The sequence below is a fragment of the Orycteropus afer genome, unplaced genomic scaffold (genome assembly GCF_000298275.1).
Source record: "Orycteropus afer afer isolate SDZICR_OR568_19922 unplaced genomic scaffold, OryAfe1.0 scaffold00247, whole genome shotgun sequence".
In the NCBI taxonomy this organism is placed as follows: Eukaryota; Metazoa; Chordata; class Mammalia; order Tubulidentata; family Orycteropodidae; genus Orycteropus; species Orycteropus afer.
Window position 1 is genome coordinate 109,622 of NW_006921834.1, and position 12,998 is coordinate 122,619.

A 12,998-nucleotide genomic window follows, 5' to 3' on the forward strand; every position below is an offset into this window, starting at 1 on the left:
TAAGATGAAGGCCATCAATTCTATTAATTCAGTGTCCGTGCAAGAGATCTGCAGGATAGGAGAAGAGTCACATAGGAAATGATCAATAGTTTTGGAAGCACAGAAATCGAGCTTGAGTCCCAAAACCAAAGGAGGAAAGATGGTTAGGAATCCAGTTACCCAAGAGCTGAGTACAAGCAGATAGCACACTCGGCTGCTCATAATAATGGGGTAATGCAGAGGTTTGCAGATGGCAACATAGCGGTCATAGGACATGGCAGCCAGAAGGTAAAACTCTGTAATTCCTAACAAAAGAAAAAAGAATAATTGAGCTACACAACTATTATAGGAAATTGTTTTGTCTCCAGTCAGAATGGTAGTCAAAAACCTTGGAATGCAGACTGTTGTGAATGAAATTTCTAGAAAGGAGAAATTTTGGAGGAAGAAATACATTGGGGTCTTCAGGCGAGGATCCAGCAGGGTGAGGAGGATAATGATTAAATTCCCCATCAGGCTGAAAATATAGTTGAGAAAGAGAAACAGGAAAATCACAGTTTGCAGCCGAGGATCATCAGTCAGTCCAAGAAGAATGAACTCTATTCCCATTGTTTGGTTCTTCATTTCTCTTTTTTCCTACCAAATCTAGAGAAAATAAAAGGCAATATCACAAGTAAGAAGATATGCATTTTTTATTCACATTCAGATAAAGAAGCATATTAGAAAGTTACCATGTACAAATATATTAAAAAACTAATTTATTAGAGTTCATGAAAATGAACATGTCCTCCAGTTCATCATCTTTGTAAGAGTGGGCAAAGATTCTTCCTTTGTCCAAATTTGAGTCCTACTTACCATCTAATAGGGGACTTATCAGTCATTTAAGGAGCCTTAGTGGTGCAGTGGTCATAGTTCTTGGCTGCTGCTGGGGACATCAACAGCTTGAACTCAACAATTGCCTTGGAAACACTATTAATTGGAATTGACTTGATGGCAGTGTGTTTGGTTTCACTCATTGGAATTTTACCTCTATAATCAGTAAAATTTTATTTTTCTCTATTTTTGAATATATCTAATATCTCAGTTAATATGTTAATTTCATTTATTCTTCACCAAGGTCCATTCCATATTTCCTTTTTCTACTTTTTTAAGTATCATTTTCCTTCAGTTTTTATAACAAAAGCTGTTTGCCTATTCAAATACTTTATCCGTGACTTTTAGACTCAGCACAGAAAATATCCTAGGAAATCATTACAAATGCCTCAAGTCTGTATGACTTAGGAAATGTAGTACAGGAATAAAAAATTGAAACAGATATTTGTGTATTTCCCTTTCCCTTTTACTTTTTCATTTATGATGGATTCTTATTCTTTTCTTTTCCTTTATGGTTATGTAAGTTACATTAAGAAGTAACAGTTTTAATTTGCATGTAAAATTATTTTAAGCACTCATTGTTGTCCTTGTCACTGATCATTGCTGGAGGAACACTCTACAGTTATTAATTGGAAGTTATTTTTGTTAATAAGTTGGTTTGCACTTCAGCAAGCCTTTTGGACTTACTTAATTTTCAAAATTACCAGGATATAATAAAGCCTTTCTTTTATACTTTTCCAGTTTTGTTTTTGTGTGCATGCTATAGTAGAAAAAAATCAAATGCCGCATAAATGATTTTTCCTTTTTTCTTAATTAAAGTGTTCAAATATTCCTCTGCTCTACCAGTTACATGAACTTATTCTTTTATTCATGCATATTCTTTTTATAGCTACTGAATCCTTAGAATCTTCATCTGAAATGTATGTGATTGCTTTCTACCAGTCTAAGCTTCTGAGATCACATGCTGGTTCTTGCATTCAAACATAAAAATATTTCTATTTCATTACTCTCTTATTTTTGTGTCAATAAGTCTTCTATCCTAATAAAAATAAAATGTATGTTCTTTTGTTGATTATGGAATATGATGATGTTGTGAACCAAACATAACTAGTAAAGATGTTGTTTCTTTATCTTTTCATTGTTTTTTGTTAATCACAATCTTTCAAGTTGTGCTAAGCAATCGAATTAATTGTTTTTAATTTTGACTTGGCTATGAAAGTGTTTATTAAAAATCAGAAAAAGCAAATGGCTATGAATATTAATATTTTGCATAAACAAAATCATGGATGCTGTAGGCATACAATTTTATTAGGTAATTACAAATATTTATTTTCAACATGTGCATCTGAACTTGTCATGCCAGGACTCCTGATGCTAGTCAATGTATGCTTTTGAAGACTGCTTTTAGATATTAACCAATGATCTTTTGCTAGCCACATGTGCCTAAATGAGGCTTTGAATTAAAATTTTTCAAACCAGAATATTTCCTCCATAGTGCATCTTAGGTAACTCTTGCTTCATAGGTAGGTAAGGTCACAGATTCATTTGTGTATTAGAAATCCATGGTATTATATTTTTTTATATACTTTAAGGGTGGTTTGGTGCCTGAGGCATTTGACTGCTAACTGGAAGGTTGGCAGTTCAAACCTTCAGCCACTCTGTAAGGAAGACTGAGCAATCTACTTCTGGAATGATTTACTGCCTCGAAAACCCAAAGGGGATCCCTAGTGGACTTGATGGTAGTGTTTTTTAGTTTGGTATGGTAAATTTATATAGAAGTTTTTAAGTCTGCACAAAAAAGAAAAGATAAAATAGGACAACTTGAGACCAAATTTAATTCCCTGACTTAGACTTCCAAAGTTTTTAAATTTCTAATAAAGAAAAGTTAAAATTACAAATTGACTTACCTTAAACAGCATATATTGAGATTTATATTTTTGCTTTGGTACATGATATAATACACAGGCTACTTAAGTATGATTATAATGTTAAATATATATACTCATATATTCAATTAGTAAAAGAGAAGTTAAATCCAATGTTTTCTTCAGTAGAATTGAAATAAAATGTTACATGTGAAAACTAAATGTTTCAAAAGATTTCCCACACAGTCATGCACATCTCAGGATTCAGATATTAAAAAATGCTATCATTCTTTGCAGTTTGGTTAAATTTTTTTGCATGTTTTCCTTAAATAAAAATGTTACATCAAACATCAAAATCTATAAAAACTTATCTTTAAATACAGAAATTTAATATATACTATGATTCTAGCTAAGCCACAGTTTTATCTTTTACTTAATAAAGACACAAGGGGAATGATTAAAATTCCAAAAAAAAAAAAAAAGGAAGATAGAAAAAACAATGCCCCTAGAGATTGATATTCACTAATTATATACCAAATAGATAATCGTTTTTCCAAATTATTTTTAAAAATAAACCATATAACATGCTTTGTATTTTAAGGTCTAGGAAACATAAAGCAAGAGTATCACATGTTTCATAGACCTGAGACAATCTGAGACAATTTGCTGGGCTAGTTTTCGCCAATAAGAAAATTGTTCTTACTTGCTCTAAAAAGAAAATAATTTAGGAGTCCTGTAGCAAGCATGAATATTGCAGATATTCTCTTAAAACGATGGTTTTAATGTACTGTATTGGAATGTAGTGTATTGTGGTGACATACTGTTAATATAAGAGTATAATAGTTTTGATTATAAGCGAATGTTTCTTTTTGGAATATGGAAAAGTTCTGGTAGCATATTTGGTTTGTGGCATGTGGCTCTATGTAGGGTAATTTCAATATCAGAAGTAAGTAAATAATATTTATACAAGAATGTACTTGAACTAAGTAAAAATAGATTGGTTACATATATTATCTTGGAGATCAAGATTTGAAGAGTTATTAAACTAACTCCCTTCCAAGGAAAAAAGTGCAAATCAATATTCTGTCACAATTCAAAATGCAAAATCATCAAAGGCAAATCCAGAAAGTCTTTCTGGTGTTTGAATATGAAACCAATATACTTCTGTCATCCATTCATAAGCAAGCTTCAGGGCTACTATAAGAATTCAAAGAGTTAAATACTAGCCAAAACATTTTGCTGTTATACAGCATAAACAAAGGAAATAATTCTTGAAAAAAAACCTTTCTCCACTGATATGCCTTTGAAACTTTGTTTAAAAAAAGAAAAGGAAACAGTTATATAGATGTAGTCTATTTCTGAACTCCCTATTCAATTTAATTAATGCATTTCTACACTGTAATGTGTATTTACTACTACACCTTTGCAATAAGTATTAATATCCGATCACTTTAGTTCTGTGGCTTTGTTCTTTTCCAAAGTTACTTTGGATATTCTAGGTCTTTTACATATCCATATAAATTTAAGAAACAGCTTGGTATTCTACAATTTCTGCAGAAAAATCCTTCAAGAATTTTGATTGAAATTGCATTAAATTTATATATCAATTTCAGGAGAATTGATATCTGAAGAATAGTGAGTCTTCTGACCAATGAATACAAAATGTCACTGTAGATCTTGTTCATCTCTCTCTGCAGTGTTGTGCTGTTTTCAGCAAACAGATCTCACACATCTTTTATCAGATTGATTCCTAATTATTTCCAGGATTTTTAAAATTGAAAATGACATAGCTTTTCAAAGATTTTAATTTTCACTTTTTCCTTGATTTAAAAAAAAAAAAAAGCAGCTTACTGCCGTCAACTTGGAGCTGTGCAACCTCTCCTTGGGTTTCCATGGTGGTATCACTATGGAAGTAGATTGCCCAGTCTTCCTTCTGAGGAACAGCTAGTCGATTTGAACCACCAGCCTTCTGGTTAGCAATCAAATGAAATATGATTTGATTTTATTATTTATTTATGCCTCCTCTTGTTCTGGAATTCAGATCAAAAGTAAATTTTTCCTCTTGACAATTTCCCACCTAAATCTTAGGTTTTCTTCATTCTTTTTTCTAATCATTCCTCCTACAAATAGGGATTTTCTTCTAATACTTTGACCCATTCTTCTATTGATTTAATTTGACTGTTTTATCTTACCAATATCTTATTTATCTCTGAAAGTCTTCAGGTAATTTTCTGGATTTCTAATCACTTTTTAGGGTGTTTGCTAAGTGTCTACTTATTTTGTCATTTTGCTCTGTATTGTTTTTCTGAATTATTCTAGGATATTTTCTGTGTTTTCTTTCATTTTGTCTGTGGTTTCCTTGAACTCTTGGAAAGTCCTGTATATAAACATTTTTCTTTTTTTTTTTTTTTTTTTTTTTTTTTTGGTGCTGGAACCCAGGTTCATTTCTTATCAGGTAGTTCTATTATCTATTCTTCACCAGAGACATTTTCTATTCTTTCTTTTGGTCACTTACTTGTGTTATATTTTCCTGTTTCTTTGTTTGGTCTGAAGTTGTCTGCTGTCTCCAAGACAATTTGGATATGTTGTATTTATTTGCTGATTATGTATTGAATTGTTTCATCTTGATTTTGTTTGTTTTCCTTTGTTTTGATATATTCAAGCAGGAGTGGTGGGCTTCATACTTTGTCTGCTAGTTTGGCAGACTGGGGTGCCCTCTACATGTCTCCAGGTGAGTGGAATAAATGATAGGGGAAGAGGCATAGACCTCTGTTTGCTGGTCTTGAAGAACAACAGTAAGTGGAATGAACAGATATTGTCCACTGTCTGTCACTGATCCAAAGGTGCAGGAGCAGAAGGTGGAACTTGCTTGTTGGCTGGGGATGTAGGCAGTTGGTGTGACAAGTATGGCTCACTAATGGGGAGATAATGTCTGCCTTCCACTAGGTGGAGCAGAAAGAAAAAAAGAAAATTTTTTAAATGAGGGATAAAAAAATAGGTAAAAATAAAGGCAGAAGAAAAGAATAGAAAAATAAACAAATGAAAAAGAAGAATATGGGGTAGGGAGAACAAAATGGTGCAGAAGGAAGGTTGGTCAATCTGCTTCCATAGTGATATTACTTTGGAATCAAAGGAGGGGTTACTGTGAGTCAGATCCAACTCCATGGCAGTGAGTTTAACGGTTGCCTATGATTCTGAAGCAGGAGGCACATGACCTCCTATATACTGGGATGCATATTGCTTGCCACAATGCCAGCAAACAACTAGCATGCAATCCTCTTGAGTGCATGTCCGTAGTCACTGGATAAACTGTATTGGCTCCTGCAGGATGGCAATCCACAGGGCACATGCCCACAGAGATGGCAGGAGCCTACTGTATGGTCTATGCATGTCTACTTCTTGACCACAAAATCAGTAGCTGCCTGGCATATGGTCTGCCATTGGCATATCCCTGGCAGTGGAGATGGAGGTCTCCTGGAGCACAGTTTGCGTATGCATGTTCCTCTCACAGTGAAGGCTAAGGGGCACAGCTTGCAGTCCATGAGAATGATCCCTACTAATTGCATGGGTTCCAGGGACACATGGTGAAAACAAAATGTAAAAGTGCAATTTTTTTTCACATCACATCACGGTACTTACTACTGACACGATTTAGCACTGTTGATGTTAGTTAATCTTAATCACCTGGCTGAGTTCACAATTATCAGATTTCTCCTCTGTGAAGTTTTTGTTTCTTTTTTTCCCAAATGATTTATTTGCAGAAAAGTTATCTACTACTTTATTTTTTTTCATATATATATATATATATATATATATATATATATATATATACAAATGATACTAGAAAATAGTATTGTATAAAAATGTTAATATAAATTAGAGTGTAGAACGTGATGATGAATAGATATTTATTAAGTACATAATAATATACTAAATTATGCATTATATAAATATAATACATTAAATGCAGTGCAAATTAAACAATATATTTTAGTCTTGATATTTACAACATTTAAAATATAAAATAGATGGTTTGAAAACATTAGCTCCATTTCTTTTAACTATCCTGAAAAAAAAAAAAAAAGAGAAAATTGAAGTTAAAAAATGTGTATATAGAAAAGAAAGTAGTGGCTTCTTTAGAACAGTTTTTCATGAAACAAAGTTTGAAAAGTGAAACATACTAGTAATAAAGAATTATAAAAAAGGATACCATGTATTGGAAGCTATTAATGGACAATTTATGTTAGTTCAGACTCCATATTTCATTTTCATTTAATTATTCTTTGGGGTTACCTAGTATTCCACTGTCATTTGCCATAGTCTGCATTCCACAGCTGCAGGGATCCAGGTGGGGAGAAGGAACTCAGGCATGCCCAAAGCAGCAGGGTGGGAGAGCAGGAGAAAGGGGATAAAAAGCCAGGAACCCAGGCAGAGGAGCAGTCAGCCACAGGGATCCAGGTGAACAGAGAGAACTCAGGAACACCCAAAGCAGCAGGGTGGGCGGATAGCACAAAAGGGATTAAAAGCCAGGAACTTGGACAGAGGAGCAGTCAGCCACAGGGATCCAGGTGAGGAAAGGGAACTCAGGCATGCCCAAAGCAGTGGGGCAGGAGAGCAGGAGAAAGGGGCTTAAAAGGCCCAGGAATCCAAACAGAGGAGGTGTCAACCACAGGGACCCAGGTTAGGGTGGTACAAGAGGTTTCCAACAGGTAGACAAACTTGTCTGTCAGTTTGTCCTACCATGGTGACGTGTTGATGTGAGTTTTGAGGCTGAACCACTGGTGTTTCAAGCCCAGGGGGATGCACATGGTGCACAGGTATCAGCCCAGCTTACAGACTGAAACAGACTAGGAAGAAGGAAGAGGCCATCTACTTCTCAAAGAATTGGCCAGGGAAAACCTAATGAATAGCAAAGGAACACTGTTAGATACATTACCATGCAGTATGGATTATGTCTCAATATAAAGAAAACAAAAACCCTCACAACTAGACCAATAAGCAGCATCACAATAAATGGAGAAAATATTGAGGTTGTCAAAGAATTCATGTTGCTTGGTTCTACAATCGATGCCAATGGAAGGAGCAGTCAGGACATTGGACGGCGTGTAGCATTGGGAAGGTCAACCTAGAAGGAACTGTTTCAAGTGCTGAGGAGCAAAGATGTCTCCTCGAGGACTAAGGTGCACCTGACACAAGCCATGATATTTCCAATTGCCTTGTATGCATGTGAGAGCTGGAAAATGAATAAGGAAGACTGAAGAAGAGTTGATGTTTTGAGTTGTGGTGCTGGCGAAGAATGCTGAAAGTACCATGGACTGCTTAAAGAATTAACAGATCTGTCCTGGAGGAAGTGCAGCCAGAATGCTCCTTGGAAGCAAGAATGACCAGACTTCATCTCACCTATTTTGGTCATGTTGTCAGAAGGGACCATTCCCTGGAGAAGGATGTCATGCTTGGAAGGGTGGGAGTTCGACGAAAGAGGGGGAGACCGTCAACCAGATGGATTGACACGGTGGCTGCAATGATGGGCTCAGGTATAGATCGTGGAGCTGGCGCAGGATCAGGCAGTGTTTTGTTCTGCTGTGCATGGGGTCACTATGAGTCAGAAATGACTCAACGGCACCTAACAACATCAACAGTATTCAACAGTGTATGTACCACAATTTGTTTATCTGTTCCTAGGTATGTTGTTTCCATTTTTTAGCTATTGTGAATAGTGCTGCAATGAACATGGGTGTGCATATATCTGTTTGTGTCCTGTCTCTCACTTATTTAGGACGTATACCAATAATGGCATTGCTGAATCAAATGGCATTTCTATTTCCAACTTCTTAAGGAATCACCAGACTGATTTTCACAATGGTTGCATCCTTTCACCTTCCCACCAGCAGTGTATGAGAGTCACAATCTCTCCACATCCACATCAGCATTTGTTATTTTCTGTCTTGTTGACCTTTGCTATTAATGCTGAGGTAAGATGGTATCTTATGGTCGTTTTGATCTGCAACTGTCTAATGACTAAAGATTGTGAACACTTCCTTATATGTTTGTTGGTTGCCTGAATATCTTTTTTGGTGAAGTGCCTGTTCATGTCTTCTATCATTTTTAAATAAGATTATTTGTCTTTTTGATGTTCAGGTGTTTAGAGATAAGTCCTTTGCCCAATATGTCATTGCCAAATATTTTTTCCCATTCTGTAGGTTTTCTTTTTATTCTTTTGGAGAAGTCTTCTGATGCATATAAGAATTTAATTTCAAGAAGGTCCCAATTGTCCAGTTTATCTTCTGCTGTTTGTGCACCTTGGATTATGCTTGATAGTCTCTTTATACAATAAATTATGGCCCCTAAATTTGCCCCTATCTATTCATTGTTGAGCTTTATGGTTTTAGATTTCTTATTTAAGTCTTTGATCCATCTTAAATTAGTTTTTGCATATGGTATCAGGTATGTATCTTGTTTCATTTTTCTGCAAATAGATATCCAGTTTTGCCAGCACCAGTTGTGAAAGAGACTATCTTTTCCCCATTTATTGGATTTTGGCCCTTTGTCCAAGATCAGTTGACTACAGGTGGATGGATCTATTTCTGGGTTCTCAATTCTGTTTCACTGGTCTAAGTGTCTGTCATTGTACCAACACAGGGCAGTTTTGGCAACTGTGGCTGTGTAGTAGGTTTTCAGATCTTGGAGTGTGAAACATACTTTCTTCTTCTTCTTCAGTAGTGTTTTTCTAATCCAAGGTCCTTTTCTTTTCCATACCAAATTAGTGATTGCTTTTTCCATGTCTTTAAAGAATGTTGATGGAATCTGGATTGGGATTTTATTGAATGTATAGATTATTTTGGGTAGAAGTGACATTTTCACAATGTTCAATCTTCCTATCCATGTGCATGATATGTCCTTTCATTTCTGTAGATCTCTTATAGTTTCTTGATGTAGTGTTTTGTACTTTTCTTTGTATAGGTCTTTTATGTCCTTGGCAAGATTAATTCCCAAGTACCTTATCTTTTTGGTACCTAGCCACTCCTCAGAAGGAAGATGGGGCAATCTACTTCCATAGTGACACTGCCTCAGAAACCCAAGGAGGGGTCACTATGAGTCAGGTCTGACTTGATGGTACATAACAACAACAACAGTGTAAATGGTATTGATTTTCTTATTTCCTTTTCAGAGACTTCCTTACTGGTGTAGAAGAATCCACCTGATTTTTTTATGTTGATCTTGCACCCTGCCACTGTACTAAATCTTTCAATAAGTTCTAGTAGTTTTCTTGCTGAGTGTCTTGGGTTTTCTGTGTATGGGATCTTATCATCAGCAAATAATGATAATCTTACTTCTTCCTTACCAATGTGGATGTCTTTGATTTACCTTCCTTGCCTTATTGCCCTGGCTAGGACTTCCAATACAATGTTAAGTAGAAGTGGAGATAGTGGGCATTCTTGCCTGGCTCCTGTTCACATGAGGAGTGATTTCAGGCTCTCTTCACTGAGAACAATATTGGCTGTTGGTTTTGCATATATGTCCTTTATTATGTTGAGGAATTTCCCTTGTATTCCTATTTTTCTGAGAATTTTTTTTTTTAATCAGGTATTGGTGTTGGATTTTATCAAATGCCTTTTCTGCATCAATTGATATGGCCATGTTGTTCTTTTATTTTACTTATGTGATGGACGATGTTGATTATTTTTCTAATGTTGAACATCCTTGCATACCTAGTATGAATCCCACTTGGTCATGATATATTATTTTTTTGATATTTGTTGGAGTCTATTTGCTAAGATTTTATTGAAGCTTTTTGCATCTATATTCATGAGAGATATTGGTCTGTAGATTGCCTTTCTAGTGGTGTCTTTCCCTGGTTTTGGTATCAGGGTTATTCTTGCTTCATAAAATGAACTTCAGAGGAATCCGTCCTGTTCTATGTTGTGGAAGAGTTTGAGTAGGATTGGTGTCAGCTCTCCTCTGAATGATTTGTAGAATTCTCCAGTGAAATCATGTGGACCAGGACTTTTATTTGTTGTTTTTTTTTTGTTTGTTTGTTTTTTAATGACCTGTTCAACTTCTTTTGTTATGAGTCTCTTCAAATTTTCTACCTCACTCTGTGTTAGTTTAGGTAAGTACTGTATTTCTAGAAATCCATCTTTTTCTTCTAGGTTTACAAATTTGTTGAAGTACAGTTCTTCATGTTGTTGTTGCTGTTGTTTACCATCAAGTCAGTCTCGACTCATATCGACCCCTCCTTGGGTTTCCGAGGTGTGATAACTACAGAAGTAGATTACCCAACCTTGCTTGCGAGGAGTGGCTGGTGGGTTTGAACTGCCAGCCTTCTGGTTAGCAGTCAAGTGCCTTAGGCACTATGCTACCAGAACTCCTCAGTTCTTCACAGTATCCTTATATTATACTTTTCATTTCTGTTTGTTCTGTTGTGAGGTCACCATGTTCATTTATCATTCCTGCTATTTGGATCTTCTCCTATGCCTTTGTTAAATTTGCCAGAGGTTTGTCAATTTTATTATTTTTTTCAAACAACCAGCTTGTTTGTGTTTTTTTCTATTGTGTTCCTAGTTTCTATTTCATTTATTTCTGCTTGAATCTTTATTATTTCTTTTCTTCTTGTGACTATAGGGCTTTTCTTTCTGTTGTTTTTCTAACTGTCGAAGATGTTTACTTAAGATGTTGGTTTTGGTTCTTTCTTCTTTTTGATATGCACATCTATTGCAATAAATTACTCTCTGATCACTGCTTTTGCTGTATCCCAGAGATTGTGGTATATTGTGTTTTCATTTTCATTTGATTCAAGGTATTTTTCAATTTCATTTTTTTTTTTTTATTTCTTCCATTGCCCAGTCTGAAAAAAAGTATTGCATCAGGATTGGAGGAAGACTATTTAACAGCCTGAGATATGCAGATGACACAACTTTACTTGCTGTAAGTTAGGATGATTTGAAGCACTTACTGATGAAGATCGAAGACTACAGTCTTCAGTGTGGATTTACATCTCAACATAAAGAAAACAAAAATCCTTAGAACTAGGCCAATAAGCAGCATCAGGATACATGGGGAAAAGATTGAAGTTGTCAAAGATTTCATATTACTTGGTTCCACAATCAACACCAATGGAAACAGCAGTCAAGAAATCAGACAATGTCTTGCACTGGGGAAATCTACTGCAAAAGACATATTTAAAGTACTAAAGAGCAAAGATATCTTTCTGAAGACTAAGGTGTGCCTGACCCAAGCCATGGTATTTTCAATCACCTTATATGAATGTGAGAGCTGGCCAATGAATAAGGAAAACCAAAGAAGAGTTGATGCTTTTGAGTTGTGGTATTGGTGAAGGATATTGAAAATACCATGGACTTCCAGAAGAATGAGCAAGTCTGTCCTAGAGAAAGTGTAGCCAGAATATTCCTTGGAAGCAAGAATGGCCAGACTTTGTTTGACCTACTTTGGCCATGTTGTCAGGAGGGACCATTCCCTGGAGAAGGATATCATGCTTGGTAAAGTGGAGGGTCAGTGAAAAAAGGGAAGGTCCTTGACAAGAGGATTGACAAAGTGGCTGCAAAGATGGGCTCAGGTATAACAAGTATTGTGAAGCTGGGACAGGACTGGGCAATGTTTTGTTATGTTGTACATAGGTTCCCTGTGAGGCAGAGCTGACTCAACAGCACCTAATAACAACAACTACTACTACTACTACATTAAACAGTCTTTGTTCATGAAGATATTATTCAGTTAATATGCATTTGCACTTTTTCCATTGGACTTCCCAGTACTGATTTCTAATTTTATAGCATTGTGCTCTGTGAAGATGCTTTGGAGTACCTAAATGTTTTTAAATTTATTGATGCTTGCTTTGTGACCTAACATATGGTCAGTCCTGAAGACTGTTCCATGTATACTGGAAAAGAATGTATATTTCACTGTTTTGGAGTAAAGTGTTCCAGGTTTCTGTAACGTCAAGTTGGTTGATCATATTGTCTAGTTCTTCTCCATGTTTGTTGAGTTTCTTTCCAGTTGTTCTATCTTTTATTAAAAGTGTTCCATGAAAGTTTCCTACTATTACTGTGGAATTAAGTGTCTTTTCAGTTGCATTAAATTGTGCTTTATGTATTTGGGGGATCTTTCATTTTTTGTGTATATATTTATTACAGGTATGTCCTATTGTTCAACTGATCCGTCAATCATTATACAATGTCCTGCTTAGTCTCTTATGGTCATTTTTGTCTTAAAGTCTATTTTATCAAAAAATAATATTGCCACTCCTGCTCTCCTTTGGTTGCCATT

The 12,998-nt window shown here is 35.4% G+C and overlaps 1 protein-coding gene across 1 annotated transcript in view; it reads right to left on the reverse strand.

The window, feature by feature from the left end:
* The window catches only part of LOC103204392 (olfactory receptor 6C6-like), a 1,065-nt gene extending 465 nt beyond the window's left edge, over positions 1 to 600 (reverse strand). Inside the window, exon 1 of the mRNA XM_007949591.1 lies at positions 2 to 600. Within this exon, the coding sequence (XP_007947782.1) occupies positions 2 to 600 (599 nt within the window). The remainder of the gene's footprint in view (position 1) is intronic.
* Between the last annotated feature and the right edge of the window lie 12,398 nt (positions 601 to 12,998).